Below are 19,977 nucleotides of genomic sequence, written 5' to 3'. Positions count from 1 at the left end.
AGTAAGCACTGGGTTCTCCCACTGCAGTCCTCCAGGGCCGGCCATGTGCTTTGTAACAGCATCCTCAGCCACATTTCTTTCCCTTGACATCCCCTTTCCCTGGACACTAATTCATTGTTTATCTCATATCCTACCCTGTTCTCTTTTTTTATAGCTTATAGTAGTTCTGCTCATAGAATGCCAAGGATGATCTAAAGTTAGGTTTCTTTTGAAAGGAGAGTGAGCCCTTCTTTATTATTTGTATATCCAAAGACTCAACTCCACATATGTGACTGTCTTTTCCTAGTAGGTTTGGGTAGAGGAATGGGAAGGGGATTATTTTAATCTCTATTCTCCCTTGCCCTCATTAAAAAAAATAAAAATAAACAAATGAGCAAAAACTTCATAAAGGCATTGGGTTTGCCTTTTGGGTGGGGTGTGGTGGGGTGGAAGTGGCTGGCTTTCTGTATTAGGAAAACAGAGAAGCTGAGACACTGCAAAATGGAGAAACAGACAACCTGGTTGTGAATCTCATGATGGTAATGACAGGGCCAACCCCAGATGCTGCTGGGGTAAAAGAAAGAGAGTGATGTGGTAGTAATCAGAGACCCATAGTGATGTCAGAAGAGATGACATAAGGATGTCTTCATCTCCACCAATATTTAAAGACCTCTGCCAATCCTTGAGTTCCTGTCCCTGCCATGCGCTCTTTCCCAGGCTCACAAACTATGGAAGCTACCACTAGGATCGAGGATAGGCAAGTCCTTACTCCTGTTACATGCAGAAGTGAAATGTCAAGGCACAACTGTGGTCCCACTGCAGCTGGGGAAGATGAGTTTCTGGCCTCCAATACAAAATTCTGAAATCATTTTCCCTTTAGAAGCTGTGTTCTCTATGGCGACTGGGTTTCAGTAGGTTCTATGCTTCATATACATTAGTATCAAGTAGATTCTGTACTGACCTATATTCCTTATTGCTATGTTTCTACCAAAAAAAAAAAAAAAAAAACCCCAAGCCAAAAATCCTGTATTCCATGTTACCACCTACGGACTTAAGTTGTATTCTTAAGTATAAGGCTACTTATGCTTTAGATATAGATTACAAGCTCAGGTTTTATGGACATATTTATTATAAAATCTCTCTTTATAGTTGATCTAATTTGCTTAACAGGCTAAATGATTTAAAATATACCGGTCTCTGTGGCAGGTCCTTTTAAAATAAAGCAAAGTAAAGGAAAGACAGACTACATAGAGAAAAATAATGAATATGTTATTCAGTTTGCTTTTTCCTGTTACTGCTCTTTGCTATTGAAGTTTATATCACACTCAGTGTATATGCTAAAATATTCTCTTCATTCAGTCATGGGTTACCATATTAATTTTTGCTTTTGCGTGTCTTCTTAAAAATGTCCCAGGCACAATTTAGTTGTACATATTTTGAAAAAGAAGTAATCTCTATTTTATGAATAAGTACTCACATCCTCCCTTTAGGAAATTCAGAAAATGAAGAAAAATATAAATTGAAAAACATAAGTCACCCATCATTCCACAACCCAGAGATAGTTAACATTTTAGAGTCTTTCCTTCTAATGTGTATGTGTGTACATGGGTGTACACATGTGTATTTATATCCTAATTGAGATCATACTGTATGACACATAATACAAGTTAAAAATTCAATTCTTTTTTTAAGGCCTACTTTTCATGTAGGAGAGTAAATTTACGAAGTATAAAATATTATCTTTAGTCTTATTATTTAGTTTCTTAGCCTTTAGAAAATGTTGTACAAGGATCAAAGAATTACCACTTTGCACAAAAGTGGTTTGACATTAATGTTGTTAAGTTTCCTTTATGGAGATAGCTTTATTGGGGCTGGGATAGCTCAGGCTATTGGAAGTAGAGCTTTGGCTGCCCCATCTCTCTAGTGTAAAAAAATGACAGGAAGTACTGGCTATAGGATGCTCTGTGTAAAATGAGTTGGTTATCTCAGTCCCACTCACAATGATTTTGCTTTTGCCATCTTGGATTCCCCATGTAAGGCAGACTAAAAAGAGGCATGCATCCTTGCCTGAGCAGCTGCCCCTGTTGCTGGGCAGGTTTATTTGGAAGACAGTCATCTTGACAGCCTATCAAGGAGAAGTTTCTACTCTTGTCAACTGGGTCATGGATACTACTGTTTCAGGGTCTACCATAAAATTGGTATTAAAACTATATGTGTGTATATTAACCCTATATGTACATACACACACATATATACATATACATACACACTATAATTACCATTTGAAAAAATTATTATGCTGAGTAGTAGAGATTTCTCAACATTCCCAAATGCCGAACTAAGTAGGCAGTCAACATAACGATGTTTACTTGTCAAGTTGTGCCTGCATTATCTTCCTTTTTCTCTTGGCATAGTCTTAAAGGATGAGATTCTTGTGAGATATTATCAGCAGAAATTCCCTCAAGACCTCAGTTTTTACACCAACCTTATAGTGAGGAATTGGGTTCTTTTTTACTACACCTACAATTAGTTATTTTAAGGTTTCATTCCCTAAAGCTAGCTTTTTTGGGGAGTCTTTAATTAGATATCCACAGAGATTAATTATAGAATTCATATACAAGTTTTAAAATGTCAGAAACATTTCACTCATTGCTAAAGTGGATGTACTGGTTTTAAGCGCACCTTTATCAAGTGCAGCAATCTTGAATTGCATTATTTTGCCTGTTTATGACATGGCACCTTTGGAAACTTGCATGTAACTTTGAAGCAAATCAGGCTGATGTATTAAAGCTACCTCTCTGTACTCTCCCTACCCTCTTGCAAAGAAGACATGGAGTTAAAGCAGGGTTCTTACTGATGGAGAATGTTGGTACCTGTGAATAGTTCCTACCACTTTGCCATAGAGACTGTTAATTATCATTCTTCACCAGGTCAAGACTAGGGTGAGGCAAGCTAGGTCCTAGGATGCAAAATATGAGGTGGCATACACTTTCAAAACTACACTCTCTAAATTTTGTGCACTAGTTGCTTTCTTGCCTCACCCTAGTCCCAGCCCCTATCTTTCAAAAAAAGTGTCATTCCTAGTTTTCTCCTGTGTTTGTTTTTTCCCCCTGCTTTTTATAAGATTTGGAGGCAGTTTGCACAATATATGGTATTGTCATAGGGATGCTGAAATTTGGACCTAAAGTCAGGGACTGCAAATATTTTAATTGTTCTCTGCTTGATATTTTAGCCTAGTACATTTTGTTGTTAATCTTTCTCTGGTATTTAAGTGGAGAAGTACAAGATTACAGATTCATTCATCTTCTTAATAAACATTGCCAGCTTTTTCAGGTGCATGTTCTTATGTATGTATGTATGTATATGTATGCATGTTTACATAAACTCATGCCAGATTTCCGTACTATTAGATAGCTATGTGTATCCCATATATCTATGGTAAGGAGGGCAACAAGATTTTATGAAATCCCCTCTTGACTCGAGCCCTTTATAACAGAGGTTAAAGAGTTGTTCTGAAATAAAATTTTCATTACTCTCAATTACAGCATCAGTCTTTACAAACACACCCGTAGAAATGTGAGGCATGCCCAGAGATAGCTGGAAATTGGTCTCTGAGAGTATTTGGAACTTGGTGTATGGTTCTGAAAAATAAATAAAAAAAGAAGCAGATCATTTTTACTTACCACTTCCAAGGTATAAAATAATTAACCTTGAACTGTAACCAAATGCTCAGCATAAATCTTTTTTCAGGTTTAGATGACCGCCTCGTCAGGGATTTATTGAAGCTCTTGACAAGTCTCCTCTTGCAGTTAGCCTTTTATCCATTTCAGTTTTCTTGATTAGGTTATCTTGAATCATTAGGGGGTTTATTTATTTTAATAGACACTTATTGGATTCATGAAAAGAGAATTCGGTGACTAAGAAACAAGAGCTGAATATTATCTGGCTCATTTCACACTTCAGAAGAGTCTCAACCAGCTGAAGAGAAATCCTTTCACAGTTACAAAAGTTTGTTTGGGGACTTTATGTGCTTCCCTTTAGAAAGCGAACTATCTGTGGTTAATAATATGAATTTTCTTTTGAGATGCTCAGAAAACATTTCCTCTTGGTTACATATGCTGACATTTTCTGTATTGAAGATGTGGGTGAGTAAATGGCCTTTTATATTTCTGTTGCAAGAAGCCTTGAGTCATCCTCCCGAGGAACTGTTCATTTGCTGACTTATTCATTCACTAAAGTTCCTAGAGGGGCAAAGGGGTGGGGGCTGTTTACTATTTGTAAATTGAATTCACTCGTCAGCTCTGTGTTAGACACATCATGGGGAACAGTAATGACTATGACAAGGCCTTGCCTTCAAGGCGAGTACAACCTTACTTAACAGAAACAAAGTCATTTACTGTGTCTTTTTGTTGTCGTTGGAAATCGGAGCAGGCTGTGAACCCTATGTCTGAGCAAGTTCTGGTTTGTATTTGTTCTGAAATGTTATAAAAACTAGTAAATTTGTCATAAACATAGAATTTAATTTTTGTAAAAGAAAAAACATGAGGAAGTTGGAGTCATTACTGGTGCCCTGGGGTAGGAAAACAAGTAACTTAGTAAACAGTGACATTTCAGTACCACGGACAGGAACACCGCTGGTCCCATTTGTTTCCCTTCTCCCATTACTTAAACATAAGGTTTGGAGGACAGGATTCAAACCCATATCTGATGGGCTCCAAACTCAAACACTGGTCTGTATTATTGTTTTGTGAAAGACCTCACTGGTCATTTGAAAATTCTCAGCTTTTGATACGTAGTTAGGAGAATATGTAACTCATTTATTGACTACTTGAAATTTTTAAACCTTTAAAATTCTTTATAAGTGAAATGGATATTGCCCTTTCTCATTCATTTTAATCCAGGAGGGCTTTAAATTACTCTCATAAGAACAAGAACAAAAGCAAAGACACACAGAAAAAAATGGTTATGATTGATGTAGTTTGGTTCTTATAATGTCTTTTTTTTTTTTCTTTTTTTTACAATAAAATCTCCTGGAGGATGAAGTTTATGAAATATGTACTTTACCACTGGCAGGCCATTGTGAGTCCACAGTATTCCTGACTTTATCACAGTGTCTTCTCTAAGGATGTTTTGTTAGGAAGGAAAGGAAGGAAGGAAGGAAAAAAGAAAAGTTGATTTTGTCATGTCATTTAAAAGCCTTTCATAACTCAGGGCACATAGGATTAAGGTGGAATTCTTTGTATGTACTCTTTATAGTCTGACCCTTACCTCCATTTCTAGACTGTACTTTAACCCCACAAGGTTGCTTCTTATCCTCCTGATGTAATAATTTTCTATGTCTCTGTATTTGCTGATAATGTCATTTCTGCTTGGAAAATGCTTTCAGTCACACTTTCTCTCCCCTACTTGGTGAAATCCATCATTATCTTTCAAGATCCACCTTATATGTCATATTTTCTATGATGATATGTTTCCTGAGCTAATAATTGTCATAATTACTCACTTCCTTGCTGATGATCTCAACCTTTTAAGTGATAATGACTTTTTAAGTAAAAAAGTAATAATGAAACTAAATGATACATGTAACATGCTAGCACACTGCATGGCACACAGTAGATGGGTGCTCAATACAAGATTATAAATTGAATTAATGTTCCAAGAGACCTCTGTCACTGTTTACATTTATATAGTGGGATAAATTGAATCACCCCATTTTCTTTATAATATTCATTCATTAGAGATGGGGAAACAAACCTCAGAACAGAGTTGTTTCTGAAAAACAGTGCTTCTATCCAACTATAACTCTTTGTGGTTGTAAAACATTTCTCTATGCTAATTTCTATGCATTCTAATAATTTCAGTTCAATCTAATGATCATTCACTGAGCATTGTTTATGTGAAGGAACCACACTCTACTCTGAAAATGCTAAAATGAAAAAAAAAATAAACCTTTCCCTTCACCCCCATCAAGAAGCTGACTTTTGATGGAAATGAAAACATAATACAATCATAAAATTACAAAAGAATATAAGCAAAATGCTTTGGGTCATGCAAGAGTGAACAACCAGTTCTTATAGGAGATCATGTGAGACCATGTCAGCTGAGCTTTGAAGGACAGCTGCTCATGGGAGACAGAGGGTTGGATATGAGACATTCCAGCTAAGAGAGTAATGTGAGGAATAGCTGTGCTCAAACATTTGCAATTCACTTAACCTCAGTTTGACTGTACTAAAAAAGCTAAACTGACGATATGAACATTCAGCCAACCTTTGGTTCAAACTTACAACTAACCTAAGTGAGAAATCACACATAAGAATATGCCCATGGTTCATGCATGGTGATGGGAGTATACCAAGCACACTCAGGGACTGAGAGTAACTCACAGTGGCTGGAGCACAAAGCCAAAAGAGGGACTGATGGGAGATGAGACCATGAAGGAAAAACAGGAGCAAATTTTGGTTCTTATTGTTGCCACTGTTAATGCTTTTGAATTGTGAATTGGTGGTGTCTCATTTAAATGAATAATAAGACTACCAATTTACTAAAAGATAAACTATGGGGTTATTATTCATATTTCAAAAGAAATAATGGCACATTCTTCAAGTAGAGAAGATTCCTGATACATTTACAACATGATTTGCTTTGTAAATTTAGATTGACATGCAACTTTTCAGGAACACGTGGATTATAAACAAACTATACCTTGACTGGTGTGAGTGTTGCCTCACCTGGATAGTTGGAAATGGTGGTCAGATTTGTTTTTTCCACTGAGGGAAATATATTTGTTTAAGAGGCTGATGAGATGGCCAAAATGAGATGTTAATAGATATTATTTGCTTATGTACTGAATGCTTGGGAACTCTTTAACCATTGATTGCAAGGATGAAGACTTTAAAATGGTATTCCTTCTCTGGGTTCAGATTTTGAGGGTAAAAGAGTTTTAATCATAAATTCCTTGGCATCATTACATGTAGGCTCCATTTATATTTTCCTATGTAAGTTTCAGATAGTCTGTATATTTAAAAAACATTTTTAAACAAATTTTAGACTCAAAGAAATGTTGCAAAACAGTAGTTTTCATAGATCCCTCACCTAACTGCTCCTAATGTTAACACCTTTACATCATCATAATGCAATTATCAAATTTAGGAAATTAACATTGTTTTAATACTATTAACTACACTAAAAACTTTATTTTAATTTTAGTAGTTTTCCCGCTAATGTTCATTTTCTCTGACAGGATCCCATCCAGGAACCTCATTGCATTTTGTTTGTTTTCTGTAGTCTGTGATCATTCCTCAATCTTAACTTTTTTTTTTTAATGACATTGCCACTTTTGAAAAGTATTTATTTGTTGATCATTTCTCGATTTGGGTTTGTCATGATTCAGCTGAGATTATGCATTTTGGGCAAGACTACCTTAGATTACATGTTGTGTCCTTCACAGTATGTCATGCCACAAGGTTCATGATGCTGATATGTCATCACTGGTGATGTTGACCTTGATCATTTGGTCAAGGTGGTTTCTTCTTTGTACTTTAATCTTGATGGCCAGTCATTATCTGCTATTTCTGACAAATGCAAGGGAGCTGGAAGGGAACTTAGAAAATTCTTTTGTAAACTCTTCTTTTTATAGTTAAATTTCCAGAAGCTCCACAAGGTTCTGGAAATTTGCCCAAAAGTTACCCAATTATTTAATGTCAGAGTAGGAACTTAGCAGTTAGGTCTCAGGGATTTAAGCTGAATGCTCTCTATGCATCCTAGCTGTGCTCAAACACTTATACTTCATTTAGCCTCAGTTTTATAATACTAAAAAAGCTAAACCGACTATATTAATATTTGGTTTTGGTAAAAACTTATAATGAGACGAAAAGAGAAATCACAGATAGGTATATACCCTACAGTTCATAGTACCTGCTCACAGAGCTGGCCAAGGCTGGAAATCAGATCAACCTCTGTATCAGCATTTCTGAAATGAAAATAATTCTCCTGGAATGCTCCACATAACACATAGGGAACAACAACAAAAAACCTACTTGAGATTTTTAACAGAAAAAGGAGATTTGTTTATTAATAATTCATGAGTTCCCATTGAACATGCATGACAGAAACAGTGCTATTCAATAGAGAATACTGTCATCTGTCACTGTTTTATTTGACATTTACACTTTTTTTTTTTTGCTTGATACTGCAAAACTTTCTTGGATGGCATGCAAAAATTATATAAATGAAAAAATCCCAATGTGGAGACTCTTTATCTCTTCTATGATGGGTTCACTCACAATTACATACATGCGTGTTAATGCAACAGCGTGGCACATTCTCACACATTCATTAGCCACCCAAAGAGCTAATAAGGGACCTATTGAGAAAACAGAGATAAGCATCCCAAATGGACTGATGGAAGGATCATGTGAATAAAAAGATGGAGGGTGAGATGGAAAGCGAGGTGGAAGAATAGATAAGCGTAGAATAGATGGAGCGAGCAGTGAGTCAGAGTGAGGAGAAAGCAAATCATGGCTGCCATGAAGAAAACTGACAAAAAATATATTGCCATTTCAAATGCAAAATAATATTTATAAATGGCATTACAGGAGCTCCACTACTAGGGAATATCGGCATTTAGTAGAAGAGCAAGTTAGAGCACCTTTCAATTTTATGCTGGTGTAAGGCTCTTGACAATCTTTCTGCTCTGTAGGTTAGTTATTATTTATAAAAATCACAGAACCAGCTGATACATTCATAAGCTAATTATTGAAGCAGCTGGGTACACATGGTGCAATATGTCCAAGGCTGTGAAGTATCACAGATTTCTTGGGGCCTGCTGTGGTGGGGGTGCACTGTTGAAGGCTCCATCCCTTAATCTGATCAGCCAAGCAAACACTTTGTGGGGAAACTAGATTAATAACCCTCTAAAAACCATGAATGTGCTTCATCTTCAAAACCGGGTTCCCTTAAACATGCTATTAGCTCAGCTCCATCAGGGATTTGAGGAAGTTCTCTGGTGCCCTAAGAACAGGGTCTTGTTGGCTACGTCCCTGTGCCAGAAATTAATTTGGTTTGCTTATGTCTGCACACATGATCACACTTATGTCTAATCCTCTCCCTAATAGCTTCAAGGTCAGGACCTTGCATGTCAGTGGGCAAATTGAGCACTACACTTCTTAAAGACTGATGGCAGACAGCACACAGTTCATAACGAGGCCTGTAGTTTGTTCTAAGTGATTGTAATGAGTGCAGATTATAACAGCGCATATAAATCAAATGCGGCAATGAATGTTGTGCGAGACATTCCGAGTATCATAAGTGGAGATACCACTCAGCTGTCACCTGTCTCCTTTCAAGCTGTGGCTTCCCACAATGCAATTCACTCCTTAAGCGGAACAGCAGGTGCTGTCCTCCGTAAGGTCTGAGTACTGGGTATCTCAGAACTTCATCTTTTAACAGATGTAGGTTTTTGTTTTTATTTTCTGTTAAGTGATTGGTCTCCATGCTGTAGCCTCCCCTGGGAGATGTTAAACATACCTGTTTGAAAGATTTGAAAGACTTCAGTTGGAGACTTATTCAGATTCGTGAAAGACAGAGAAATAGAAGCTTATTTTTTCCACAGATGGCTTATTTTCCATTTCAAGAATTCTTTCCTTTGTATAAAGAAACCCTTGAGGAAACACTTTGGGACTAGGAGATTTTAAAAAATATAATTTATTTTCTGATAGGGATAAAAAAATTGTCTTTAATTTTCATATGTGTTGCACCTTGAAAATCAACCATTACCTGTCTCTCAATTGAACTGAAAAAAAAATCTATGAAAATACTTGGAAAAACATTTCCAAGCAAATGATTAGGTATCTTGTTTTCATTCTTCCTAACCCTCTAACTCTCCCCAGCTCCCAGTTTATTGCAAGAAAAGATCAGGTCTGCGCAAATGTGGCCTCTCACTTGTAAAAACAAGGCAGTGTTGTGTTACAGATTAGTTTATAAATCCCCAGTGGCTTCACAGTTCAGTGCCTACAGCTGCTGCAGATGGGCCTGGGTTTTTGTCTCTTCTCGGTGCTGCAGCCGGCAGTTGAAGGAGAAAATGGAATGATCAGGTTATTAACATGGAGGCCGCGAGGAAGAGGCTGCACAATGAGAACAGCTGGTGTTGCTGTCTTGGCTGATGCAGCGGAGATAATCAAATCTTGCCTTTTTTTGGGTAAAGGCAGAAGACACAGTGGAGAGTTAGACAAACAACGGCTTATGATATTATAAGGGGTTTTTATAATGCGTGTCAGGAACTTTTATTGGCTTACAAGTTATGATATAGAAATTTGTTGAGATTTGGGGTTTATTTTTGACAAAGTCATTTGTGTTTACTTATGCACCTTTTCAGAAAAATTTTTACTCTTGCAAGAGGCGTGATGTGGGACAGTTCTTGTTTTTAAAATTAGCGATGTAGCTTGGAAATGATGGGTTAGAAAGCTACTGGGTAAAATATTTTGACATGAGTCAGTGAGCGATGTTGACAGCATCCTCTGTATTATTTTCATATAATCCATCATTATTTGCATTACATTTTCTTTCTCGTGCAGTTGCGAGCAAGAGAACATCCGGATGCCAGAGTTGGGAGGCAGACATTTGCAGGTGTGACCCGACCAACTGCCTACCTTCCTGCAGGTGTGGCTGTGGCGGGAAGGTGATGGTTAAGAAAGCCTAGAGCTCAAGGCACTCAGCGATGGAGCATTTTTTTTTTTCATTCTAGCCTAGGTTGTTTTTTTCTATTTTGTAGAGGTATCGATAATCATAAGACTGTTTTCTCCCTAGAGAATTCAGTGCTATTTACACTTAGATATTTTTTTCTTCTTTAGAATTTGTCATTTTGTAACACACATTTGTTCATTCTCACTTTTTTCTTGGGATAGACTACTATCCAATTGGATAATTAAAAAGAAGTTGTAGCAGACCAACACAGATTAATTTTTTCTTGAGAATTGGATAACTATAATCTTGCTTGAGGAGCTTTTACAAAGGAATTGTAAATTAAGAATATATTTGATAGGAAAGTTGAAAGATAATTCACAAGAGTGAAGATTCTCGGGCATTGGTGTAAACCATTTACATAGTCATTGATTGGCTTTAGAGTTGTCAGGCTGTTTCAGGATCTCTCCAGTTTGGTGGGAACAATTTTGAAATAAAAATATGATAAAGTGGGATAGCCCTGGACTTCAAGTAAGCTGTCCTCTGCTGCTCTGCACTCTGCAGATTAACTCAAACGACTCTCTCTCTCTCTCTCTCTCTAGGGCTGGCTTTGTGAATTGCTCCGCTGGAAGGAGAACCCCAGCCCAGAAAACCGCACTCTCTGGGAGAACCTCTGTACCATTCGTCGCTTCCTGAACCTTCCCCAGCATGAGAGGGATGTGATCTATGAGGAAGAGTCCAGGCATCACCACAGCGAGCGCATGCAGCACGTGGTCCAGCTTCCTCCTGAGCCAGTGCAGGTGAGCGCCCCCTTCTTCTTTCAGTCTGAGAAAGGTTGTCCATGCCAACAACTGGAGGGTCAAAGGGGCACACCACATCAACTCCCACAGGAAAGTGTCTTGTGCCATGCTCCTGAGGACACAGTTGAGAAGAGTGTGTGTGCAGACACACATGCTCACACAAAGAAAATGACTGAGCAGTTGACTCCAAAGGCAGCTTATTTCCCGGGGCCTTTTATTTGTGAGATTGCGAAGCCAGAACACTCATGCAGAATTAAATCTCCCAATCAGAAAACATAATTCATAGTTCCCAACAGTTCATTTTCTAAAAAAAAAAACCTCTAAAGTAGCCAATGAATTGAATCAAAATTCTTCAAGGAATTTTTGATTAGGCTGAGGAAAAGAAATATTTACGTGAGCCAGAGATACCATTGAACTCAGCTGGAGCTTTGAGAGAAATTGTGATAGATTCTTAGACGTTTAAGATGAGTTTTTGCTGTCCTTGGTTTCCTCTCTTCTAGAAATCTACCTTCATTTGGGTTCTGTATTTTGTTTGCCTGATTTTTCTATTATCGAGAGGAATATTTCTTTCTAAAAGTAATTGAGTTTAGTCTAAAATCAGTTACTTTCAGAAAGAAATATTAACTAGGGTTCCCAAAATTACACTCGTCAGAGTTTTGCCCGCAAATGGTTTGGGTAGGTAACGAGACTTGTTCTACTGCCTAATACCACCAATCCCAGCTGCCACCAAAGAGGACCTTCCAAAGCCTTTGAATCTCCTTTTGTGTAGCAAGGAGAGGAGGGTTGAGACAGGAGAGCATGTAGGTGTGTATGTGTGTGAAGAGAGGAAGAGAAAATGAGAAGGGTAGGGTATGGTTTCTTGATCAAGGTGTAATAGGAGAGGTGGTGAAGGACGTGGTGAAATGCTTAGATTTCCTGTCTTTTCCCCTTGCTCCACCTTCACATGCCTGTGGGGGAAGCCAGAAGTGAGTTGGTCTCTTACATCATTTTTCATCCAAATATTGACATCTCAGTCAATGCTTTCATGTTCTTATTGGTCAGCTTCCCAAGTCACAGCATGAATCGCCCAAATAATTGGACTCATAAATTCACAGAGCTAGACTCACCTAGCGTCAACCTCTTATACTCTCCACAGTGAACTCAGAGTGAATTGGCGGGTGATAAGGGTCTTAGGCTAGTAAGTGGTGGAGCCTGCTCTCTTGGTTTGTTTCTGGACTGGTGCTTGGGGTGAGTCATTCCCTGGAGGTGAGCCCCAGGACTTACCCTTGCAAACCCACAAGTCCCCTTTTCCTCTCCTTGTCTTTTTCTGACTGCGGCCTCGTCTGAACACCAGAGCACCTCCCTATAAATAATTATATTAATATGCTGAGTCACACAGAACAGTAGATTTCAGATTTTGAGATTTAGTAGAAATATGAATGAAAGAGGGATCCAATATAGATTGATCAACTTTTTATTTTGTAAAATAAATTTTTATGAAAAATTCAAGGGGTACTGCCATTTATTATCCATATACTTCATAAAATGAAATATTTTTAAATAAGCAAATTAATGAAAAGGATAATCTCAGACAAAAGAATCTTACAAATAGTGTAAATTCAGTCATATGAAAAACCCACCTTCACCCTTGTTTTTCTCACATTGCTGTGAACTGATAAAAACTTCCGTACTGAGCCAACACAAGGCTAAAGATGAGCGTCCGAGAACCATTGACTTTCTGTGGACTTTTCGTCCAGGGTCTTAGTTCAGTCCGGGCAAAGTAGAAATAGAACAGGAGTGGAAAAACTGATTTATGACAGACATTAATATTATTCCATTACTCCATTTTTATTCCATTTTTATTTTATAGTTGGAAATTTAGAGAGGTTTGAAATAAAAAAACTAATATCTCTTTACCGTTATAACTAAGGGCTTCGCTTCATTTGGATGATGGCTCCTATGCATTCCTCTCTCCATTTTTTTCTCCAGTTCTCTATGAGGTCCCCATGTTTAGGTAGCTAAAAGATACTTGACATAATATTTTGTCAGTTATATGACCAGTGTTAGTAAAGTAAATCTTAGAAGCAGATAGCCAATCGATTTATGAGTTTTATTACCTTTTATGTTAGTATGGCAAAACTAGAGTATCCTAATGATATTTAATGAGTCAGTCTGTACTTCTCAGGTTAAGCACTTTGTGGCAATTAGCATTAACTTCTGATATCACTAAGAAAATTCTCTTATTGTATAAAAGGTTATTCCTATCACTCAGATCTTACCTAGAGTTTACAAATAAGGTAATTTTTTTCTACACTGACTTTACCTTAGCCATTGACTTTGATCCCGTAACTACTGTGACATATGTCAAATACATCACTTTTTCTTTTACATTGTGCCTGTCTCTGAGTGACATTCTTTGAATGCTGCATTTTGTTTGTCAGCAAAATACAAAGTTTTAGATTAATTATTTATTACATTCGTGATGTGAAAAGTGAAGAAAAACAACTGAAACTCTTGAGACTGGAGAGTACATACAGTTGGCAGAGCCTCTGGGAAGGACCGTGGCAAAAAAAAGATTCCCAAAATGTAATTATCCAAAAGTTAAGCCATTAAAATCAGCGTTGAAATTTACTTGTGTTCTTATACCAAATGAAAATTTAAGAAGCTATAATTGCTTGCATATTTTAGGAATTTTAAAATTCATGTGTAGCATAATATTGGTTTGATGATGTTACATTTTGTTTAATTATTGAGAGTTTCAGATATATGTAGCATATTAAAAGGCATGCAGAAGTCTGCCTCACTGTGGTCATAGAAAAGTGTCATTTCTTTAGTTAGAGCATACAATTCTCCGATTTTTTTAAATGATAAGGATAAGAAGCAGTGACCTGTTCATAATTACCCACCAGATTAATCTGTGGAGTTAGGATTCACTATAGACATACTGACTCAAAGGAGATTTGCCTCACCTCCTTCCCAGCTTGTGCTTTCTGTGACATTGAGAAGTCTCTTGGAGTCAGAGGCTCTCTCTTCACAGAAGAGAGGAACCTTTTCTTTTTGTTTGCTTGCAAATAGTTTATGAATTGATAGGCTTATATTGCCTGCAGATGCATTTCTTTTTTTAAGTCCAAAACAGGTTTTAAAAACATAAACCCACATTTAAAAATCAAGAGGTTTCACATAAAATCTAGATTTCACATGACAATTAAAAAAATCAGAAGACCTGACCCACTGGGCCACATGGCTGGAGCTGATCCCTTCCATGCAGGGCACACATTCACTCTCCTGCTGCCTGACGCTCATCACTCACACTCTGTACGTGCATATACATCCTGTTTACTTTATTCATTTAGGCCTTGCTCCTGTCACCCTGTCACATCACTCTGCCCCTGTAAAGTCACCTTGTCCCTGTGACTCCAGCTCTGTATCTCAAGCTGCCACACCAAAATCACATGGGCCCTGTGGCTCTGAATTTTTCCATGATAGCCTTTTTGTGCCATTTATTTCTATAACCCTAGTACCTAACAGAATTCTTTGCATGCTTACCAAGAAGTGCATGCTTGGTGGCGTTTCCCTTCAGAGGTGAAGCTGGGTTGTGGTTGAAGCCAGATTGAGCTTGGGGCCACTGAAGACTTTTGTCAGCCCCAAAGACTAAGGAGTCCTCAGGAATTCAGATCCCTCCTGGTGATGAGTAGCTTGAATGTCATATTGAATTATCTGGTTTCTCCAATTTTCTTTTTCATATTCCAAATCTCTTTAGAAACCGCCATTTAAGTCCCTGCTATGTAGAAGGGAACTTTCCAGGCTCTGAACACTTTGTAAAGTAGATCCCACTATACCATGGATTCTCAGTATGGACAAAATTGCCCCAGGGGGGTGAAAATTGGTTCTTGGTCAGCATAAAAATCTTCAATTTACAATTTGTGGCCCTTCAAAAGGGAGTTAGAATTTCATGAAGCAGGGGAGATGATTAAAAAAAAAGAATCCCTAAATAGGCTCCTTTAGGGCATAATAATAAAAAAGGGAGAGTTGTGAAATACTAATACACATAATGTGTCTAGTTCATGTAAATATCGTACAAAGAGGACCAACATAGGTGAGATGACATAGCAAGCCAAACTAAAACATTTCATGCAAAAGATGAAACAGATTCTATTTTTCATCTCAAAAGTTGGAGACAAAATGATTTCTTGTTCTTGTGGTTGTCGTGTTTTTCTCCGTAGCGGTTATTATGACTTGAGGCCCTACTGTGAATGAATATCCTCAACTTAGAATCAAAAACTAGTTAGGTCAGAGTATTCATTATTACCAACTCCATTTTACAATTTGGAAAAACTGGAGCCTTGCCTGAAGTCAGAATCGCCAGCTGAATGAAAACGCAGGCGTTTTTGGCATCCAGTCTTTCTCCTGACCACATTTCTCTCTTAATGTGCTAGAGAAGAAAGGACATTGCTCATGCTATGACTAGGTCACTGAGTGGGGTAGATTGGGGAACATTTGCCAAATTGTTCATGTCGGTGTAGTTTGTGCTTTATTGCTTTATTATATTTCCACCACAGTGTTTCCATAGGCTATTTTGTAAGTTCAGGAATTCTGAGCTTGCTGCTATGTGGTTTCCTGACAAGTACTTGTTTTAAAATTCCATGCCGTACACTGAGTAAGAATGTGAGACCTGGTGGGGTGACCGTCGACACCAGCAGTGAACCTCAGCTCATCTGGATTGCTGCCCACTCAGGGGATTCTCTGCATCTTCTAAGCCACCAATTCCTCATCATTGCTATCAACTAGTGGTTCTCAACCAGGGGTGACTTTGCCCTCCCTCCCCATGGCATATTTGACAATGTCTCCTCATCACTGCTATCAACTAGTGGTTCTCAACCAGGGGTGACTTTGCCCTCCCTCCCCATGGCATATTTGACAATGTCTGGAGACATTTTTGCTTATCATAATGTGGAGATGCTACTGATATCTACTGGGTGAAGGGCAGGAATGCTTCCCTATATCCCAGAATTCACAGGACAGCCTCCAAACCAAAGACTTATCTGTTCTACAAATGCCAGTAATGCTGGGGCTGAGACCCTCTGGTGTAGACATACCATTAATTGCCAACAGTGTAAGATTTAAAAAATGGTAATAATTATCACTGAGGCCGATTCTAAGTTTTTCCTGTAGAAATTCCAGTAGTAGTAATAATGATGGTGATGATAGTGATTCTCTACTGGCAGCATGTAACCTTTTTGGAAGCCGGGCTTACAAAATGTGAGATATTTACATCTTATTTTCTTCAAACCATGTGACAAACCAAGAAGGAGGGTTGTTTTATTTACTTTGACATGAGAGAAAGGCGAGCTGAGAGAAGTTAAGTAACTTACTCGAAGTGAGACCTTAAATCCACATTTGTCTACCTTCAGAGTCTGACTTTTATCTGTATGCTGGAAAGAACTACTGTTGTGAGCAGCCAGCGTTCCTGAATACCTACTATCGGCTGTCTGTGTTATGTAAACCTGTTTATGTATGCAGTTCGATTTTTAATCATTCTACTAAATAGATCTAGTTTTATGAGCTTTCTTTTCTACAGAATACTTAATGCTTTGACACCTACACCCTATGTGTGACGTCAAAGAACTGAAGCTACTGAAATGTTCACTTTCATCAAGCTTTTCTGAGATAGCTTTAGAACCTGAATCTGATTGCTAACGTTTAAGGTACTTGACATCTATCTCTAAGCCCTAAGAGTTTGATCGTGCCTTTCTACTCCAGCTGTAGCTGTATCTTGTGAATTTGCTTCCAAAAGAACAACTTCTTAGAAAAGAAATGAATAAGCTAATTAATTAATCAATTAAGGATGTTTGCAAATTCTCTAACCCGGTTACTAGAAATTTTTCCACTTTGGATTCATTCCGAGCTCCTACTCAAAGCCTGCTGTCTGAATGTGGCTCCAGAGTTTTGAAATCCTATTCCAGTCCAGAGGAGAGATGCAAATGAACACTGGCCATTTTAAATGAAATATCACAAGAATTAGGTGTAAGTAGGCCTTCACTTGGGAAATTTTGCGAGTCCCCGACCATTAGTGAGGAGCCACGCTAGTTTTTCCACGTTAATATTATGTTATCTTGCATGAATTTATTTTTCATTTCTGTGTTACCAGTTAGCTTTCAACATGTCCAGACTTTTAATTTTTTTATTTGGAGGTCATTTGCAGCCAATTGTTTTTCTTCTAGGAAATGGACATTCTTGTTTTGGGTTGACCTTCTAAAGTGTAATGAACATATTCCTCTCAGTAATGACATCGAAAAGTTGAAGAACCTCATTATGGTGTATGGCCCATAGATTAGACATTAGCTGCGGCTTCATTTTTTTTTTTTTTCTTTTTCTTTTCCTCCTAGGGATTTAGGCAAGTTGCTTGACTACTTTTTATTTTTTTATTTTATTTTATTTCTTTTAGGCAAGGCAACCCTCGGTTGACCTCACAGATTGCAAGGACCTTGTCATCTTACAATCCCTTATTTTTTATTTTTTATGTTTTACGCCTACAGCACCTGGTCTTCCTAGGTGGTCTCCCATCCAAGTACTAACCAGGCCCGACCCTGCTTAGCTTCCGAGATCAGACGGGATCGGGCTTGTTCAGGGTGGCATGGCTGTAGACTGATTACTTTTTAGATTTGAAGTTTCTTAAAGTTTTTCTTTTACAAGATATTCTGGTAAAGAATATTCAGCTTAAGAAATTGTGGCTTAATTATTATAGATACAATAAAAGAAATTGAGGTTGATAGAACTTCATGAAAATGCAGGTGTAGGACTATGAATATAGTTCGGTTTCTCTGAACCTCAAACTGGGAATTCAGCAGCTGCAGTTTGTGCATTCACCCTCTTGTTTGCTATCTTTGACATAATGTACCTGTCACCCATGTCAGCTTCTTTCTACTATCCAGCTTTTCTTCTCACCATCATCTGATTACTGTTTATCTCTTTGTCTACTTTATAACTTCTGCTCATTATTCATAGTTTATCTGAATTATAATTCCGCCTCCTCAGAACTTTGGCCTACCCATGACCTCTGCTCTATCTCATGACTTATCTCTATGAGTTTATCAAATCTAGCTTTGTTGCACACTCCATATATACTACTTTAAGTTCTTATAAGAAAGAAATTAACTGGTCTACCTCATCCCCATGAAAGGAAACTTTCTTGTCATTTATTTTCCAACCAGTAATATGAATGCTTAATTTGGAAAGCACTGCCTTTTAAAGGTAGAGTTCTGTTGGGCAAAATGTTAGCATAATCTCAAGAAGAACGAGAAGCACAAAGCGAAGTGGCTGAAGACCACTTCCATGTAACTTGTGAATGGGCTGCCCCTGGGCCACAAAATTAGGGCCATGTAGTAGAACATGGCTCCTAGGACCTGGCACTTATCAGGGTGGATGGTTGTGGGTATGATCAAGAAGTCTGATATAAAATTCTCATCTTAAGGGAGATTTATATGATTTTTTTTTTTTTGATGTAAAGTGCTGCAGACATGTAAGCAGTAGGAAACCAATGCCTAGGGTGATTTTAAGTTCTGTTTGTCCAAAGTTTTATGCTTTTTTATTATAATTTAAAAAAAAATTATCATGTAGTTCCATGTGTGCAGGCACTGTGCTACAGATACTGATAGAAAGTAAACTTAGAAATTTATAGTAATCTCTTCTGGTTCTGCTTATTCACTTCTTCATAGTGGGTTTAACATTTTACTGGGCTTATTATTTTAATAATTGGAGTTCGCTTTTTGCTTCTCATTCTTCATGGGGTTGTTCTAGTATTTTTGCCAAGTTGAGTTCTGCCTATGAGTGACTGAACCTTCATAACACAGCAGTTTCCAAATTAAACATCTAGAGTTAGCTATTGGTTGGAAATGAAATGTCAAATGGCTGGGTTCTACTTCTCCCAGTCCTTTCCTGCCCTGTGGAAATATAGAGAACTTTGGTTTCTTGAGCAGCTTGCTCTTCCATAATTGCTCGTTTCTTTAAATAATGTCTAATTTTGATATTATGCTTTTCTGAGAGGCAGCACAATCTTTTCAGCTCACATTGTGGATTACTCATATGCTCCTTGGTTTGTAGATCCTAAAACTGGATGGAAGCTGCTTTGCTTTGTCCAATGCCACCGGTAAAAGGAAGAATCGGGGCTAGCCATGTCATTTACATGGTACAAATACTCCTTACTGATACAAGTTTCTTTACTAGCCAGTGCTCAGAAATCACTAAAATCACTAATATAAATTATCTTTCATTATATCTATTTTTAAAAGTTTTGGGACAGCAGGGTATTCCTTATAGACGTTGTTATATTTATCTTCTGGTGATATCGAATGAAACTAGGTATAATGTGAAACCTGTAGCACCTTGGCTTTTTCTTGATGTTCTGATATGAAGATAAAATTAAACATATATAACATAATACTTTTTTGATCATAAAATTTAGTTGTCCGTCTTTCTTTCCTTCCTTCCTTCCTTCCTTCCTTCCTTCCTTCCTTCCTTCCTTCCTTCCTTCCTTCCTTCCTTC

The 19,977-nt window shown here is 37.7% G+C and overlaps 1 protein-coding gene and 1 non-coding gene across 5 annotated transcripts in view; one reads left to right on the top strand and one right to left on the bottom strand.

Moving 5' to 3' along the window:
- Positions 1-19,977, top strand: part of SATB2 (SATB homeobox 2) — a 180,544-nt gene that overhangs the window by 133,208 nt on the left and 27,359 nt on the right. For all 4 annotated transcript variants that reach the window (XM_025039435.1, XM_025039434.1, XM_025039433.1 and 1 more), the window contains one exon: positions 11,259-11,456. In XM_025039435.1, the coding sequence (XP_024895203.1) occupies positions 11,259-11,456 (198 nt within the window). The remainder of the gene's footprint in view (positions 1-11,258; positions 11,457-19,977) is intronic.
- LOC112470537 lies at positions 17,963-18,081 on the bottom strand. Its single transcript, XR_003043024.1, has one exon. It is a non-coding gene; the product is annotated as a 5S ribosomal RNA (ribosomal RNA).

Source organism: Pteropus alecto, unplaced genomic scaffold (assembly GCF_000325575.1).
Source record: "Pteropus alecto unplaced genomic scaffold, ASM32557v1 scaffold3, whole genome shotgun sequence".
NCBI lineage: Eukaryota > Metazoa > Chordata > Mammalia > Chiroptera > Pteropodidae > Pteropus > Pteropus alecto.
The sequence above is the reverse complement of the archived record's forward strand: the minus strand, read 5'-3'. Positions and strand labels throughout refer to the sequence as shown.